This window comes from Garra rufa, chromosome 18 (genome assembly GCF_049309525.1).
Source record: "Garra rufa chromosome 18, GarRuf1.0, whole genome shotgun sequence".
NCBI classification, from domain to species: Eukaryota; Metazoa; Chordata; class Actinopteri; order Cypriniformes; family Cyprinidae; genus Garra; species Garra rufa.
The window spans coordinates 38,417,464-38,437,865 of NC_133378.1; the positions used below are offsets into that span (position 1 = coordinate 38,417,464).

The following is a 20,402-nucleotide window of genomic DNA, read 5'->3' on the forward strand; positions in this document are numbered from 1 at the left end:
TTATAAAATAAATTATTATTTATTTAATTCGTTAATTTTTTATTAAATATTTATTTTAACAATTTAAATAATAATTTAATATTAAACGTAATAAAATAATACAAATAACAATAATAAATACTAAAATACATCAAAATAAATAATTTGTTTATAAAAGAATGAAATAAAATGCATACAGAATATAAAATAAATTATGTAATAATTAGATTTATATAGAACTTATTCAAGAAATATTACATTACTATTTAATCATTAATATTATTTTATAACAATTAAATTGTGCTAGTGTACCACTTACTACATATGTGTGCATATGTATATTATATGCTGCCTACTATTTTTTCTGACACTACATTTCCATCACATGACGTTATGACAGATGGGCAGCTCCAATATGACAATATAAAGTTCGAGATCTTAAAACTGATGTGTATCAGGAAATCCAAAATTGTATTCAACTTTCACAAGCAAAGGAAACGTTAGGATGCTAGAAAGATTTGTCAGTTGGACCTTTTTGTCCTGGGTCTCAGACATCTTCCAGTCGTTGGACCTGAGGAGGTGGAGCTCGTCAAACTTCATGCTGATGTCCTCGATGGAGAGCTGCAGCAGATCCCAGAACCCGGCCAGATCCTGCGCTGTGGGCCGCGGCTGAGCGTTCGCATCCTGATCCAAAACACACACACACACACACACACACACACACACACACACACACACACACCAGACATGAAATATACACTTCAATACACTTTGAGTCGCTGTGGATAAAATAATCTGCTAAATGCTTAAAACGTGAAAGAAAATCAAAAGTCTGTCCACTTCAGGTCCACTGGATCTGTTTTTGACCAATACATATTTCCAATCAGAAGCGGCTAACAGGGATAATACAAGACAAAACAGCAGAGAAACCAGTACAATAAGGCTGTAATGTGTCTGTGATGCAGACAGAGAGCCAGCAGAGGGCGCCAATCATCAGCACAACCTCATTATGAGCGAGTTTCTGATGAACAGAACACCAGCAATGTGACCAATCTTGCTGAAAACTAGTGAAAGAACATATTTAGCAGAAAATGTATGGTGGGACTAGATTTTATCCAAAAGGATTTGAGTGTATGATGCACTATGGATTAACCTCCAGCCTATAAAAGCAAAATAAACTAATAAATAAATTAAATACATAACACATAAAAAAATTAAAATAACTTTTTATATTTATATTTTTTATAACACATACATACATACATATATAAAATAAAATATAATTATTATAAAATGTGAATTACAAAATTATAAAACTTTTGACATAAATGACTTTCTTTAAATATTATACTTTAAAACTAATTTTTTTTTCTTATGATGAATAAATAGTTCTTATAATTTATATAATGAATGTGCTCACTTTGCACATCAACGGCAAAAAAAGACATTTCTAATTTGTTTTAGAAAAAATTGTATAACTCCTAATCTTACAAACATGACATAATTATGCATTTCTTTAAATATTATAATTTAAAAATAAAATTTCATTATTCAAAATTATTTAATATATAAAGGTTTCATTGAATTCTAGAATATTATATATTTTCTAAAAATAAGGTTTCATTGTAATAAATACATCGTTTTTATATCACACATTTATTCAGTTTTGTACATCACTTAAAATGTATATATTAAAATTTACTATTAATCAATTATAAATCAACATTTTTATAAAATTAAAAAACACATTTGTATAAATATGAGATCATAATTATGCATTTCTTTAAATATTATAATTGAAAAAAAAATTCGGTATTCTACATTATAAAGGTTTCATTGAATTCTGCATTATATAATTTAAAATATATATGTTCTTATAAACAGGCATCATAATTATGCATTTCTTTAAATATAATATTTAAAAAAAATTATAGTATTTTAAAGTTTTCAGAATTCTATAATAAAGGTTTGTATTAAATAGTTTTTATCCTTAATATTACACATTTATTCATTTTTGTACATTTTAGAAGCACCAAATTACTAAATACATTTTATTTATTATTTGTTTTTATTTAAATCATGCTAATCAATTATAAATGTATATATTTTTAACAAATTAAAAACACATTTGTATAAACATATCATAATTATGCCTTTCTTTAAATATTTTAATTTAAAAACGTTAAATATTAAGAATTCTACAATAAGGTCTTATTGATTTGTACAATATTACATAACTTAAAAAAATATGTTCTTATAAACATAATTAGGCATTTCTTTAAATATTGTAATTTGAAAAAGTTAAATATCAGGAATCTACAATATTATAAAGGTTTCATTGTAATAAATAAATAGCTTTTATCCTTTATATTACACATTTATTCATTTTTGTACATCCTTTTAGAAGCACCAAATTACTAAACACATTTGATTTAAATCCTATATTAAAATGTACTATTAATCAATTATAAATTCATATATTTTTATCAAATTGAAAATACATTTGTATAAACATAACATCATAATTATGCATTTCTTTAAATATTGTAATTTAAAAAAAAGTTAAATATTACGAATTCTACCATATTATAAAGGTATCATTGATTTGTAAAATATTACAAAAAAATATGTTCTTAAACATAATCATGCTTTTTTTTTTTTTTTTAATTGAAAATAAAACTAAAAGTACTTAGAATTCTGTAATATTATAAAGGTTTCATTGTAATAAATAGTTTTTTTTCTTATTACACATTTATTCATTGTTGTACATCATTTTAGAAGCACCAATTACTAAATACATTTTATTTCAATCGGATATATTAAAATTTACTATCAATTAATTATAAATTAATATTTTTATAAAACTAAAAACACATTTGTATAAACATATCATAATTAAGCATTTCTTTAAATATTATAATTGAAAAAATATTCAGAATTCTAAAATATTACAAAGATTTAATTGAATTTTATATTACATATTTAAAAAATGTTCTTATAAACATGGCATCATAATTATGCATTTCTTTAAATATAATAATTATAATATTATAAAGGTTTCATTGTAATAAAATGAAGCTTTTATCCTTTTATTACATATTAAGTTTTGTACATATCCCAGAAGCACCAAATAACTAAATGCATTTATTTAAATCGTATATTAAATTTTACTATAAATCAATTAAAAATTTGTATTTTTATAAAACTAAAAACACATTTGTATAAACATGACATTATGCATTTCTTTAAATATTGTAATTAAAAAAATATTCAGAATTCTACAATATAATAAAGGTTTCATTGATTTGATTTATTAAAAATGTACCATTAATCAACTATAAATTCATATTTTTATAAAAACCAAAAATACATTCTTATAAACATATTAATACATATAAAACTAAAAACACAATTGTATACAAATGACATTATAATTATGCATTTCTTTAAATACTGTAATTTAAAATAAATTAAATATTTAGAATTCTCCAATACTATTTAAAAACTAAAAATTAAATATTTAGAATTCTCCAATACTATTTAAAAACTAAAAATTAAATATTTAGAATTCTCCAATACTATTTAAAAACTAAAAATTAAATATTTAGAATTCTCCAATACTATTTAAAAACTAAAAATTAAATATTTAGAATTCTCCAATACTATTTAAAAACTAAAAATTAAATATTTAGAATTCTCCAATACTATTTAAAAACTAAAAATTAAATATTTAGAATTCTCCAATACTATTTAAAAACTAAAAATTAAATATTTAGAATTATCCAATACTATTTAAAAACTAAAAATTAAATATTTAGAATTCTACAATACTATATAATTATTTTTTTCCTTACATAACCACTATCAGAAACACTATAAAAAAAAACTCAAAAAAAAAAACCTCAAAAGCAAAAAATTTGAGTAACTGAATGGCACTGTCTTTTGATTTTGGGGTGAAATATTTATTGAAATATTTATCCTGTAAGTGAAGTGTGTGTTATAAAGACACTCACCAGGTTCTGTTCACAGAGACCCTGAAACTGCTGGAACTTCTGAGACATTAAGAGCTGAGCGCTGCCGACGGCACTGCGGACCTTCCCCAAAACTACAGGAACACAGAGAGACACGTCATACATTAAACTCGCAGCTCACCCTCAACACGGATTCACTGCGTTTGTGCAGGAGTAAGAAACACATCATCATCATCACAGGCGCTGCCATCGATTTCCATTCCCTCTCTCCATTGATGCCGGGTTCAAACCTAATGACTTTAATCACCGGCTCCAGGAGCCAAAATGAGCAGACAACAGAGAGGCGTTTCTGATTAAAGCTCATTAATGAGGCCGCGCGTTTAGAGCGACAGAGATATCATCCGTTGTTCGTGGATCCGCCGGGCATTCGAATCAAGCTCCTGAGATTAGAGTTAAACTCATGAGGACACCAGATAAACCCACTGCAATTAACAGCAGCTTCCTTTCCTGCACATTCATTTCACACTCAATGGCACTGAAAATACTACAGAAATGTCTGAATAAGATTTACGCAAGTCTGAAAACAGGTTTTCACTTAAATGTGGTACACAAAGCAAGTATCATGGTAACTCAATGACTTCAGTTACCACGTTTTATTACATTATTAGTGTTAATAGTATTTTTAAAAAGAAAGAAAAAGGACAAATTTAAGTTGAGCTGATTTAAATAAAAGATTATAAAAAGATTAAAAAAAAAATTATACTGCAGTGTTGTTTTTGACACCCATCTTAGATTTAGTCTTAGTCTTAGTCTTTTGGACTAAAATGCTTCTTAGTTTTAGTCAAATTTTAGTCACTTCTATATGTGATAGTTTTAGTCCAATTTTAGTCGACGAAAAGTCAAAAAGGTTTTAGTCTAGTTTTAGTCGACGAAAAGTCAAAAAGGTTTTAGTCTAGTTTTAGTCAAAAAAAGGGGAAAAAGTAGTCTTTTAACAAATTAATGTAGGTCAGTAAGTATTTTGCTGTTGGGTAGTGTCACTTATAAGTTCTGAAAATAGCAGATCTATAGTTCAACGCAATGTGAGCTTCCGGATCGACTATTTTCACCAATAATTACAATAGTGAAGGAATGTTTTAGAACATAAAAGACAAACAAGGATGGAATGCTAAAACGGCTTGCCATACTAGTATAGCAAAGAGTATTTAATGCTAAAACGGCTTGCCATAGCGTCAGATACTTTTTAAGTTTTAATTGGCATGCACAATAAGCAGAAATGTCATGCATTTTAAACGTCCATTTTAAACGGACCACCCACTAACATTTTCGTCTATTCTCGTCTCGTCAACGAAAACTCACACAAGTCTCGTCATGTTTTAGTCATCAACGAGCCATGTTTATCTCGTCATCGTCTCGTTATCGTCATGAAAAAAAGTGGCGTCAACGAAATGATTTCGTCATCGTCGACGAAAACAACACTGTTATACTGTAATTTTTTGTATTATTTCATTTCAGTATATACACACTTTTTTTTATTCTTTTATAAATAAAAGAGAAATTAAATTATTTTATCATATATTATAATAATGTCAATTTGTTTTTATTATTCTTTATTCAATTAATAATGTTAATCACTTTGGATTAGTTGGTGAGTAATTTAACTGATTAAATGAACTGAAATGAATTACATATTTAAATAATTAAATTAACTGTCTTAACCTAAAAGGAACTATATTGATTAGTTGTTGAGTAATTAAATATATTTTTAATAATAAAATAAATAAAATAATTAATTAATGTTACAAGTATGACTAAAAAACAACCACTCATTATTATTATTATTATTTTAATAAACTGATTTTATCCATCCGAAATTGACTGGCTGATTAAATTCATTGTCAGTTATTTTTGTTGAGTAATAATAAAAAAATAAATAAAAAATAAATAAAAAATAAATAAATAAATGTAAGTGTAAGTGTAAGTAAATTTGTAAGTATAAGTGTAAATTGGTCGAAATTGAGATTCTTACGTCATCTGAAAGCAGTGTTGTTTTCATCAACGATGACGATGACGAAATCATTTAGTTGACGCCACTTTTTTTCATGACGATAACGAGACGATGACGAGATAAAAATGTGTCGTTGATGACTAAAACATGACGAGACGTGTGTGAGTTTTCGTTGACGAGACGAGAATAGACGAAAATGTTAGTGGGTGGTCCGTCAGACGTTTAAAATGCAGGACATTTCTGCTTATTGTGCATGCCAATCAAAACCTAAAACGTATCTGCCGCTATGGCAAGCCGTTTTAGCATTAAATACTCTTTGCCATACTAGTATGGCAAGCCGTTTTAGCATCCCATCCTTGTTTGTCTTTTATGTTTTAAACCATTCCTTCATTATTGTAATTATTGGTGAAAATAGTCGATCCGGAAGCTCACATTGTGTTGAACTATAGATCTGCTATTTTCAGAACTTATAAGTGACACTACCCAACAGCAAAATACTTACTGACCTACATTAATTTGTTAAAAGACTACTTTTTCCCCTTTTTTGACTAAAACTAGACTAAAACCTTTTTGACTTTTCGTCGACTAAAATTGGACTAAAACTATCACATATAGAAGTGACTAAAATTTGACTAAAACTAATAAGCATTTTAGTCCAAAAGACTAAGACTAAATCTAAGATGGTTGTCAAAAACAACACTGAAAGCTGAGTAAATAAGCTTTCCATTGATATATTGTTTGTTAAAATAGGACAATGTTTGTCTGAGATACAACTATTTGAAAACCTGGAATCTGAGGGTGCATATTGAAAATGCTCGACACTCGACTTATCGTGACTAAATTCAAGATGGCGGCGGCCGGTAAATTTCTTGCAGTTACTGTCTGTGTAAATCTTCTTGTAAATAAACTACCGGTGCTTTTTCTGAGTTCTCAATGTCTCGTTTTAAATGTCAGGGCCCTTGGAAGTCTACCAATGAAGTGTGGAGCTACTTTGTGCCTCGTAAATGGCGTAAAACAGTGATTTATTTACATGTCTACTCCGATGCCCCATTCACTCTTATTGACAACCTGTTGTTAGCGTCGGCTAACTAACCCCAGATTTCGGACTGCTGGACACAAACCGAGATGAGATATGCAAGGTACGTTCACACTCGGTATCATGATTCAATACACTTTAGGTCAATATCACACCGGACTTCTCCTTTAAGACTGCTTTTGTGGTCCAGGGTCACATATTTCAGTGGCTAAATTGAATTGAAATGAACTAATTTTACTAATCAGGAATATAGTGATTTATTTGTATAATGCATCTTACCCTCTTCTGACAGCTGTTTGTCTTTGGTCTCCTGGTCCATCTGCTGACACCAGGCCTCCATGCGGTCCGTCTCAGCCTGCAGAAGCTTCTGGAACCAGCGTCCGTCCCTGAGGCAAGCCGAGCCCCCGGGCTGCTCCACGGCCCCGTTCACGCTGCCGCTCCCGGCCTGCAGAGACGGGTCGGGCGGCGGGAGGGAGGACGGGTCCAGCGCCGGATCCAGCTTCTCCTGTATGGAGGTGGAAGCGGTGCGCATCACGTCCGCTCGCGAGGGTTTGTGAAAACTGCTGCCGCCGTCCAGAGACTGGCGGGGCGTCTTGTTCTCCGCAGGTTTACCGTCGGACTGCTCCTGAGATTCGGCCTCTGTCGTCTCCTGTCTAGACGCCATGCTAGTGAAGCGACTGAGTCTGGACACGGAGAGAAGAGACGAAAACACTTGCATTAGTTTATGAATCCATTATGTGAAAATCAATCTGTTAAAAGACTCTGAACAAAACACCAAAAGAAAAAATACTTCTTCACACCATAATATAGTTCTAAAACATGCATTTTGTCAGAAATATTTTTATTAAATCTTAAAATAACGTTTTATAATACTATAATTTTCCAAAAAATCATGACTATGAATCCTTGATTATTACAATTTTTATAAATTAAATATTATATAAAAAATAAAGACATAAAATTAAATTTTATAAATTACAACTCTTATAAATGACATGATTATACATTTCTTTTAATATTACAGTTAAAAAATAAAATTAAAATACTTTGAATTCTACAATATTATGTGTTTTAATTTTTCATATGATAATTAAGTTGTTTTTCTCATTTATTTATTACGCATGTATTCACTGTGTATATCAAGGGTACAGACATTTGTAATTTGTTTTAGATAAAAGTATCACAAAATAAATCATAAAATCCTATTATTATACATATTATATATTCACATATTTATTGAACTAAAATACATTCTTATAAACATATCATAATTATGCATTACTTTAATATAATTAAAATGTTTAATTTAAATATTTAGTATTTATAATATAATATCACTTATATTATCCAATTATTTAGTTCATCAAGAGCAAAAATACATTTATAATAATAATAAAAAAATAATAATTATATATATATATATATATATATTTAATAATATTGTCATTCTAAATACAACATTAAAAGAAATGCATAATTATGATGTTTTATAAGAACATATTTTTAGTTTTAACAAAAATATAAATTTATAATTGCTTAATAGTAAAATAAATATATATATGTATTTTTTATTTAAATTTATAAATGTATAAATGTATAAATATATATATATATATATATATATATATATATATATATATTTGTCTATATTAAAATGTACCATTAAACAACTATAAATGAATATTTTTCTAACACTAAAATTATTTTTTTATAAATATATATTACATTAAATTACATTTGTTAATGTTATCTTGTAAAAAAACGCATGATTAATTATTATCCTTCATAAAAGAAATGTAAAAAAAATATATAAACTGTTTATTAAAATTAAAGAACAGCAGATGGAAGAACGGATGAAAAAAAACAAAACTAAAAAAATAAAAAAATAAATAAAACAGAAATTTAACTAGACACTAATTTAACAAAAATCAATAAAAACTCCCTAGTTTTCATGTTGTTAGATCTTCTCCCTCTCATTGGTCTGTCTTAAAAAATAAAAAGCGAACAGGAGGAGCAGCGAACGGGAGAAAGACAGACAGCTGGTGTGTGGGAGACAGCAAACTTACAGAGAGACATGTAAATGAGAGCGATGGAAAGATATGAAAATAGACTGCAACGGAGAGCGCCAGGAAACAAAGCGAGTGGGAGATGCGCGCAGAATCTCATTATCTCCTGCCGTCTGCACTGAATCATTATTTGTGAGTGTTTTCAGCTCCATACATGGCTGAGAAACTCTGCTGCTGACTCACACACGCTCACACTCATACACTCTCACGGCGATCAGGCCACGCTTTTGTGAGAAGTGCTGTCGTCAACAAGCGTATCGAATTCCAAAGTGCTAAATGAAAGCGCAACTTTTCTTTCTCAAGGATGCAAAAGGCGGAAAGGAGACTCACGGCCTGCCGTCTTCAACCTGAACCCCGATGGACTGGAACCTGGTTGTGAAAGTTTGTTCCTCTTTTCAGAATCGGCTGCACACAATCCACCTGTGCAAAAAGAGATCCAATATAATTACATTATTAAAAATAGTTATGATACAACTCAAACCTCCCTCTCTAGTTCACCCAGAGCATTTAATGACGCTCAAATACAAAACCTTTCATTCAGAATTAGTCATGGTATGTCATATTCATGAGCTCATTAACATATGACCGCCCACATTTGCATAACAAATTAGCATAAATGACAGTATGAATAAATTACACACATAAGATTAAGATGATTTCTACACCTCATAACAAAAACGACAATGTCGACTACTTTATAAAACATTTATGAATAAAAACAAAAAATGCATAAATATACCTGACATTTTCCTAAACATGACTAAAGGATAATACATTTTCTATTACATCATTTATTATGCAATAATATAAAGATGTATATGATGTTTTAAATAAATAAATAAATACAAATTACAACATTATATAATTTTGCACAGCTATTAAAATCATTGATAAAATTAGTATAGTTACGTATAAAGTGGTTAATGCAATATTACATATCAATATTATAATTAAATTAATAAACTCAAAAAACACATTTTTAGAATTGTACATTACATAACTGTACATAACCTATATGATTTTATTATACAGTTATTGTTTATTTTTTTCTTTATTTTTGTAAATAAATTGTGGAACGCAAAATTACTCCAAATTAAATAATTAAATACATTTTTGAATAAATCATTAAAAGCATTTAATTGGTAATACCGCTAAAAATAAGAAATAACTAAATAAATACATTAATATTAAAACACTAAACAAATTACTACATATCTATCGCATTTTAACATTTACTTTCTATTTTCATCGTCATCAAGCCAAAGATTGATGAATGTTAAAACAAAACACAGACATTTCACTTTTTTTTTTTTTTTTTGATGATTTAATGATAAATTAGATTATTTTTATGTGTTTATTAATCAATTCATAACTTGTAAATATATTTTTCATTTAATCGAGTAAATTGGGCATTTATTTTATTTTTACTATCACTAAGTTACAATAATAAATTGTAAAAACCTATATTAAAAAGTTATTTAAAGCTCACGCAAATGAGCAGTACCACTATCCAATAGCATAAAACGACTTGGGCTGCAACTAACGATTATTTTGATCATCGATCAGCTGGTCGATTATTTTTTCGATTAATCTGCTCTGAATCTTATATAAACAGTGCTTAATTTATTAGACCACCGGTTATAATAAAGAGAAAAGACAAACATCAACTATTTTTTTTTTCATAGATAACCACAATAATTACAGCATTAGAAATAGCCTACTGTTACTAAAAATCTTATTGCATATTGGAGGACTAACCACTACAAAAGCTAAAAACGCGCTAAAAAAGTCACGTTTACTGTCATTTCTTTATATAAAAGGTGGCTATGAAGCGTCTGATATTTATATATCAGATAATTATTGTTTATTGTTTTCACGCTGTTATCCCTTTACAGTTCCTACTCTCCATAAATATGTGCACTACATGTTTTCTTTTAAACCTAAAATTAACATTAAATGACATATTTCAGCACAATGAATGTTTTTGCACTGAGTATTAATTGTCTCCCTCTCTGTGCTCCAGCTGTCTGACAAACTCATTCAGTAAAGATTTAAACTCACAGACTGTCAGAATGGACTTTTATGCAAAAATGGAAATGCTCACGTGAATTTGTGACATTTACAGATAAGGATATGACCATAAACTGAAAGTTTTCATGCTGAGGATGCAAACGAATCTGTCAAAGCGCCTCACAGGGCAAGCCATTACGCTATTAGCTTAAAGTTCAAAGGGGTCATCGGATGCAAAACTGACTTTTACATGTTGTTTAAACATTAATGTGTGTTGGCAGTTTGTGTACACAACCACCCAACGATGATAAAAATCCACCCAGGGGTATATTAAAAGTAATATCCCCTTATTAAAATCAGGTCATTCTCAGCTTCTTGTCGTTGTGACGAAACACAGTTGATTGACATGAGCGTCTTGCCTTAGACCCGCCCTCACCGAGCTGAAACAGTCCGAATACGATCGCCATTGTGTGACTCAGGTGCAGAGGAAGACTCTAATTGAGCGATTGAGGTGTTCTGTTGTTGAATGTAATAATGAACACAGCAGTAGTCATTTACTACCGACATCTGAGCCGCTGAAGACGCAGAGGTTTAACGTTACTTTCGTTTTTAAAAGAAAAGCGCGGATCCCGATCTATGTTCTATGTGTCTATGTTCGTGTGAATCATTCGTGATGCAGCTTCACTCACAGCAGAAGTGAGTATAAGGGTTTTTATGCATCTTTGCAAATGGCCTTTCTTAATAATGTGCTTGTTGGCAAGTTTTGCGGATAAACGCGGCTAAAGTAAACATTACAGCTCGTAATCCCTCAACAGAGAGGGGTGGGGCGATTAGAGCTCATTTGCATTTAAAGGGGCCCATGCGATAAAATGAGCTGATATTTTGCAGAGCTGAATTTTACAGTTAAAGGGTGTGTTTTTTTACACTACCATTGAGAATTTTTAACCAAAGTATATTAGAGACTTTTCATTAAGACCCTAAAGAATCATATGAACTTGTGGAAATGGGCATCCGATGACCCCTTTAAAATAAAGAATTTTCATGTTTTGGGCAGCTTGGATCACATAAATCTCCTGCAGCATCTCATTCTGTTTCCTGCACTATTTTTAGATGCATTTTGACCATGGAAATGTTTCATTCAGTGCTGTAATTTGACATGACCCTCTGGAGGTGTATGTGCACTGTGGGCGGACCCGATTAATCGATAATGAGAATCGTTCATCATTCATTAAAGGAACACTCCACTTTTTTTGGAAATGGGCTCATTCTCCAACTCCCCCCCCTAGCTTAGCATAGATCATTGAATCCTATTAGACCAGTAGCATCGCGTTCAAAAATTACCAACGAGTTTCAATATTTGTCCTATTTAAAACTTGACTCTTCTGTAGTTATATCGTGTGCTAAGACCGGTGGAAATGCAAAGCTTCAATTTTCTAGGCTGATAAGATTAGGAACTACAGTCCCATTCCGGCGTAATAGTCAAGGAAGTTTGCTGCCGTAATATGGCCGAAGCAGGAGCAGTAATACCACGCAGCACATGTGCAAATGCTAAACTAGGGAACTCATTTCTGATAATACTCCGCCTGCTTCGGCCTTATTACGGCAGCAAACTTCCTTGACTATTACGCCGGAATGGGAGTGTAGTTCCTAATCTTATCAGCCTAGAAACTCGCAGCTTTGCATTTCCACCGGTCTTAGTACATGATATAACTACAGAAGAGTCAAGTTTTAAATAGGACAAATATCGAAACTCATTGGTCATTTTTGAACGCGATGCTACTGGTCTAATAGGATTCAATGATCTATGCTAAGCTATGCTAAAAGTGATATCGCCAGAACAGGAGAACGGCTGAATGGATTTCAAAACGGTAAAAAAAACCTTATTAACTCGGTGGGAGTTGGAGAATGAGCCTATTTCCAAAAAAAGTGGAGTGTTCCTTTAACGATAATAATTGATTTTATTGATTAGTTGTTGCAGCCCTAAAGACAACGACATAAATATTCACACACACACACACACACACACACACACACACACACACACACCTGAATGCCAATGGACGAGAGTTTTCTCTTGGGCAGGGCTTGCGGTTCTTCAGGTGCCACGGTGAGGCTAACAAACTCGTTTTTAGTTTCCGGGGCGGGAGAAGGCGGGACGATGGCGGGAGGAGGCGTGGTCACTCTCGCACTGGGCAGGGGCACGGGTTCCCTTGGGGCGGGGATGGGGGGAAGGATAGGCGGCCGCTTGGCGCCCTTAACCAGACTTCCTGTCCGAGAGCTGGCGATGCTGTCGGAGGAGTTGCTGCGTCCTGATTGGCTGTTGACCTCGCTTCGCTGGTCCTGGCTGTCCAGGTACGTGTCCTGGGCCGATTCGGTGCTGCTCTGGACCGTCACCGCGATGTAGGGTTTGGAGGTGGTGCGAGGAGGAATAGGTGGAGGATTCTTCTTACACACGGCCGTACACGTGGAGACTGAAAAACATAGGAAGAAGGACAGTCAGAATGCTCACACAACATAAAACAATGTCTCTTCACACATTTTTTCCCAGCAGCCCCTGCTTGGGATTTACAGGAAGAGATGAGACGAAGCCAGGCATTTACATACTCAAATCTGGACAGCATTCCTCTCATGCCGGCTGACGGCAAACTGCGTCAGGAATGTGTTGCCCACAAAACATGGGCTGAAATCTGCTGACGAGACTGGGTTTTGTCATGAAGCCCGATGATAACGTTCGGCGGTGTATTATTAGCCTCCTGAACAGTGGAGGAGTTGCTACTTTGAAAGCTAGTAGGCGGTAAGACCAAAACCTATTGCACTGTGTGAATCATTTTATGCCACCATAAAGCTATTTTTTGCTGGAAATTATATGTTATATTATTAGGAAATTATGTAGACATAGCCAAAGTTTGATCTTGTGGTTTGATTCAGTGCTTATAAAAATCTGAATCAGATTATTGGTTAACAGTTGAATGGTAAACCTGACATCAATGCAGAAACAGCGTCATATTATACAAGAAATACACTCTTAACATCACAAATATGACTCAATGACACATGTGACAGCTTAAAACACAAATTTACAATAAATTATATAAATAATTTTATATTTTTAATATATTTATATTGTACAAACATCACATGTATATTAATTTATATTTACATATTATATAATTAATACATTTACTCAGCAAAGACACATTAAAATGTTTAGAAATGACAGTGAAGACATTGAGAATTTTACAAAATTGTATTTAAAATAAATGCTATTCTTTTTAACTTTACATTTATCAAAAAAAATATTATTACAATAATCGGAAATGTTTCTTGAGCAGCAAATCAGCATATTAGGCTGATTTCTAAATGATCATGTAACACTGAAGACTGGAGTAATGATGATGAAAATTCAGCTTTACATCACAGGAATAAATTATATCTCACTATATTTTTACATAGAAAATAGCCATTTTGAATTGTAATAATATTTCACAGTTTTACTGTTTTTACTGTATTTTTCATCCAATAAATGTAGCCTTGGTGAGCAGAAGAGACTTTTTTCAAAAATATTTTTTAAATCTTACAGACTCCAAACTTTATATATAAATATAACTGAACGGAAAAACTGTGTTAAACTGTGATTAATCCAATCTTTTAACAAAAAAAGCAAGTTAGCAGCATTACTATATATTTGTATAATTACAATGATATTTTTTGCAATATAAAAAAAAAAAAAAGACGAAGTAAGACTTGGAAAAAATTTACATTTTGTACATTTTAAAGTTATATCTAATGCACTGTGAGAGTTCAAAAATAAGAGCTCCAACATGTGTTCTTAACTAAGAAAACTTGAGTCAGAAAAAAGGTGAATTGAAAAAGTGAACCTGAACTTTAAAGACTCAACCAACACTCTTTTTATTTGTGATATACTGTCTCAGTCTAAATCACACTCACATTGGTGTTTTAAAGGCCACACATATTAGAATATAATAACAACAATATAATAGTATTGTTATTCCTATGACTGTAAAAGTCATATGTTGTTAAACAAATGCAAAATGAAAATGAATATTTCATAGGTACATTATTTTTGCTTTACACTACAGTAGGAAAATTACAATACTTATTTCCTAATGTCTACACCTGAAAGAGCCATTTTGAATTTGCACTGCAGTAATATTACCCATTTAAACCGCTAGATGTCAGCAATTTATACTGCACTTTTGAGCGTTTATTTTGACGGAAACAGCAGCAGAGCTTTAATTTTGACAGAAAACTCCAGCTTCAGTGAAAACAGTCTTACAAAAATGCATCTCACTACAAGTCTAGTGAAAAGCTGTTATCATCTGCCGCAAAAATAAAGCATAACTGGTGGTCGTTTCATTCTCAAACACATGCACTAAACAAGTTGACTGCATTCACTGTGAACTGAGCTGTTCTGAGGCACGGAAAACGCCGGATCATGAGCTGATCGCCTGAACGAAATGTATGCTTTGCTTTGAAACACGCAGCAAAAACAGACTTGATGACGTGATGAAGCCACATTGTGCTTTCGGTTTTAGTTTGTTTGACAGATACTGTGCCAAAGCAAAATGGCACAAAACACAACTTTAAAGACCTTTTATGCTAGAATAAGAAGTTTAAATATATTTTAAAAACTACACTTTTAGCCCAGAAGACCTATTGTTTCATATTGTCACGTCACCATGATGATGATATCGCGATACCACAATATTGATAACTCTGTTGCATCCCTAATAATTACCATTTGCATTATTATAACAACTTCGAACAATGTTGTATCCAATCAATTTGGTATGAGATCTGTCAACACTGAACAACAGAGTTGGATTAAATTTAGTCAACAGTTTTGCAAGGAGCACAAAGACTCATTTAACCGCACGATCAGGGCTCATATCTGCCCTCGCTGAAGAGGTAGAACTGTTCGCAAACAATTATCCTCTGTCTTGGCCGTGCTGTATAGAGGACTCAGTGCCAGGACAAGTCTGATGCGGGACTGTGGGTCTCGCAGACAATATTGGATAAATCTGTTTCCTCTCTCTGGCACGGCTTGCTGGCATTGTGCGCCGAGCGATGTGCTTGCCGTTTGGTGCCAGGACAGATGCTACACAGCAGTCTATGACCATCTGATTGCCAATACAGATGACAGGGGAAGATTTGAGGACAAGGAGCCAATTTACACACAAGAGAGTCAAAATCACGGATGCAAACAGCTGATAAAAACATCCACAAGTAATCCACACCACTCCAGTCCATCAATTAACATCTTGTGAAGTGAAAACTTGCATGCTTGTATGAAACAAATACATTATTAGGTTGTTTTTACCTTCAAACCATTGCATCTAGCTAAAATACGAGTCATCTATCCATAATATTGCTTTCTCTAGTAAAAAACTTAATCTTATCGGCATTAGGAAAGAAATATGCACAGATCAAGCACATATGTAGGAGGATTTTGATGTGAGAGGTCAACAGAGATGGACTTTAGGATTATTATGGACCAGAAGCAACAGTTTAGAGTAGGGCAGGGCTCTAGAGTGCGACCAATTTGGTCGCACGTGCGACCTAATTTCTCAATGGTGCGACTAAAAAAAATCAAAGGTTGCACCGGTGCGACCAGCCGTTCGAGGGGGAAAAAAACGAAACTCCGTCACTCTTAAAGTCTCCCTGTTGCTCAACAACAGACACACATTAGACCCATATCGTGGTCTAAAGCAATCAGAGATGAAGGACAGATCCCGCGCCCCCTCTGATTGGCCGTGGTCCAGATATTCATGTACGTGTGTGTACGTTTGAAAATGCATGTGATGCAGTCAGGCTGTCTCTACATGGCATTCAAGCGTTTACAATGCCTCCTCCGCAAAAACACGGACTGGATCGCGGACTCCATTCATAAAAACCGAATTTACTATGGCGCGGAATGCCACGTAATACGTCGATTTTTGGATTGGTAAATCAAAAGTTGGTCTGTCACTTAATTCAAATCGCGATATGGACTAGTGTCTGTGAAAACTGAAAGGCAAAAAGACCGTTTAATATGAATCCTGCATGTTCCGTTTGCCTCTATGTATTAATGGTGGAGACGTGTATTTTTTTACTACACGCGTAGGCTACTGAAGCACGCCTGACGCTCCCGCTAATTTTTGGCATTTGCATCTCACATGAACAGATAAACTCAATCTCCAAACCTGCTGTGTGAGTGTCACTTTTACCGTTTCATTTGAGAAAGCATCATATCATACTGTACACAGAAACTTCACGGCAACCTGTCAAAATAAAAGTATGGTTTAACATGAAACAGAACAATATTAGTCCTGTATTACTTTTGTACAGTATAATGTAGGTGTTTATATATTCCTATTTATAAATCATATATATGTTTGCCAAAAATTAAAAAGGTTTATTTTTCATTTGATTAAAAATAAATAAATGTTTATGCTTTCATTTGATTATGAGAAAAATTAAAACAAGAATTTCTAAAAAAAAAAAAAAAAAAAAAAAAAAAGATTGTAAAGCGCTATTGTTCAAAATGTTAAAATAGAGAGTTTGACTTATTTTTTCACTGAAATGTTTTCATTATTACAACAAGTAGGGTATAGTACCGGGGAAAAAAAATATGCCCCCCCCCCCTCCCCTCCCAAAAAAAGCTGGAAACCTAGGGGGAACACTGATTCTTATGAAGAAAAATGGCTTGAACGTAAACCCAACGTACAGCAATGATGTTGCATGCGCCCAATTTATAGGAGTTATCGCATCAAGCCATGAGGTGTTCAGTTTGAAGCCCTTAAAACACTTAATTTAGATTTTCTTTTTAGTTAATTATCTTGAAATTTTTTAAGTTTAAATTTCAGCTCAGTACAGCACTTTAAGCACCAACACTTTTTCAGTAAGTTGCCTTTCTTGTAGAATTGTGCTTCAAATAAAGAACTTTATATTGACCAGATTGTTAGTTAATCATTTACAAGTCAATATTGCCTATATGGACAGGGATTAAAAAAATAATAATAAATAAAAAAATAAAAAAGTGAACTTGTAAAACTGCGGTGTTAAATGTGATGCGGTTGAAAATTTGGGTGCACCTAACTTTTGTGCTGGTGCACCTAAGAAAAAAAGTTAGGCGCACCAGTGCAACCAGTGCAAAAAGTTAGTCTAGAGCCCTGTAGGGATACACCGGGATATAAATTCTTGGCCGAAGCCAGAGCTGAACAAAATTAAACACTGGGCCGAAGGCCGATTACCGAACACGTTTTTAGTGGTTTTTGTCCATGTATTTGGCCAATTTTGCCAATTTTCACCATTGCATTGCCAAAATGTGCTTTTTACAGTTTTGTCTTGATTTTCAAAAAACAAAGCGATTACAAAACAACAATTTAAAAATATTTACTTAACATTCGAGTAGACATTATAAACCTACCAACAAAGTACAATTTAAAATTAATAAGTTAGTAAAATAATATTCTTTGGCCATTTTTAAGACCCCCTTCTTGAATCAGGCGTGTGTTTTTAATGTACAAATAAATGCAGCCTTGCTGAGCAAAGGAGAATGTTACAATAAATGTATTGATGATAGAGCTGTTGTAATGATTATCATTATTTTTGTCTTGCTTTTTTATTTTATTTTACAGAACAACAGTAAAATTACAATGCTAACATTTATGAATGTTGACTTATTTTGGCGGAAACCCACAAGAAGACCTCAGTACTACTTTTTGCTGACAGCAGCAGATGTATGAATGATTCTCATCATGCAGATTTTCCCTTGCGCTTTGGACTTTGAACCCTGGCTAACAAACTTATGTGGTGCTGTCAGAATAAATACAATTTGTGAGTGTATTAGACAACGTAACATTCTGTAGTTTATTTACAGTCATCATACAGTAACCAGCAACAACCACCCCTTTCTCTTCTTATGGAAGACATGCAAAGCGGTTTTAAACTCTAAACTAAAGTCTCTGATTTTTGTGGCTATCTCAGACAGTTTTAAATAATTCCACACTGCCCACGTTTGCTGAATTAGTGCGCGCCTCTATTTGATCGCGTCATGTCATTGTTTGGTTTAATTTATTCTGCCTTTTTTGCTTATTTCGGTTGCCAAACATTCGGTGCATCCATAGTTTAGAGGTTAAATAAAATGTCTTAATGATGGATTTGTTTCTTAAAAACATGCAGCTTTTGGCTTCACAAGATGTTAATTGATGGACTGGAGTGGTGTGAATTACTCAGCTTTTTATCAGCTATTTGGACTCTCATTCTGATGGCACCCATTCACCGCAAAGGACCCACTGGTTAGCAAGCGCAATGCACATGCAAAACTTCTCCAAATCTGTTCTGATGACTAAAACTCATTTACATCTAGAATGACCTGAAGGTGAATACATTTTCATTGTTGAATGACCTTTCCCTTTAAGGAAAACAATAAAACCCACATTAACATGTGCAACGGCTAATTATTCCTGCTGACAGCTACTGAGCCATTGACTTCATTTGATTGCCAATACAGATGACATGCGAAGATTTGACAAAGAGCCAATTAAAACACAAGAGAATCGAAAACATGGGTGCAACAGTTAATAAAAACATCACAATGATCCACAAGCAATCCACAACACTCCAGTCATTCAATCTTGTGATGTGAAAACTTGTTTATATTAAACAAAATCAATTGTTAGGTTGTTCTTAACTTCAAACCATTGCATCTAGCTAAAATACGATTCCTCCATCCATAATATTGCTTTCTCCAGTAAAAAACATCATCTTATCAGAATTAGGAGAGAAATATGCACAGATTAAACACCATTTACAAGCCAAAACAGCTCTAAACAAATTATGTGATGGATTTTAATGTGAGAGGACAATAGGGATGGACTTCAGCATTATTATGTACTCATGTTTTGATCCGAAGTAAGAGTTTAGAGTCTTATGTCTTAAGGGGTCATCGGGTGCAAAACTAACTTTTACATGTTGTTTGCACATTAATGTGTGTTGGTAGTTTGTGTACACAACCACCCAACAATGATAAAAAAAAATCCACCCAGTGGTATTTTTTTAATCTTTTAAAGTAATACCCCCATTTTAAAATCAGGTCATTCTCAGCTTCTTGTCGTTGTGACGAAACACAGTTGATTGACATGAGCGTCTTACCTTAGACCCGCCCTCACCGAGCTGAAACAGTCCGAATACGATCGCCATTGTGTGACTCAGGTGCAGAGGAAGACTCTAATTGAGCGATTGAGGTGTTCTGTTGTTGGATATAATAATGAACATAGCAGTCGTCATTTACTACCGACATCTGAGCTGCTGAAGACGCAGAGGTTTAACGT

The 20,402-nt window shown here is 32.7% G+C and overlaps 1 protein-coding gene across 1 annotated transcript in view; it reads right to left on the reverse strand.

The window, feature by feature from the left end:
• dlgap4a (discs, large (Drosophila) homolog-associated protein 4a) overlaps nt 1-20,402 on the reverse strand; it is a 57,388-nt gene that overhangs the window by 2,788 nt on the left and 34,198 nt on the right. Inside the window, 6 exon segments of the mRNA XM_073822758.1 lie at nt 511-663; nt 3,993-4,084; nt 7,271-7,674; nt 9,388-9,452; nt 9,454-9,477; nt 13,114-13,538. Of these exon segments, the coding sequence (XP_073678859.1) occupies nt 511-663; nt 3,993-4,084; nt 7,271-7,674; nt 9,388-9,452; nt 9,454-9,477; nt 13,114-13,538 (1,163 nt within the window).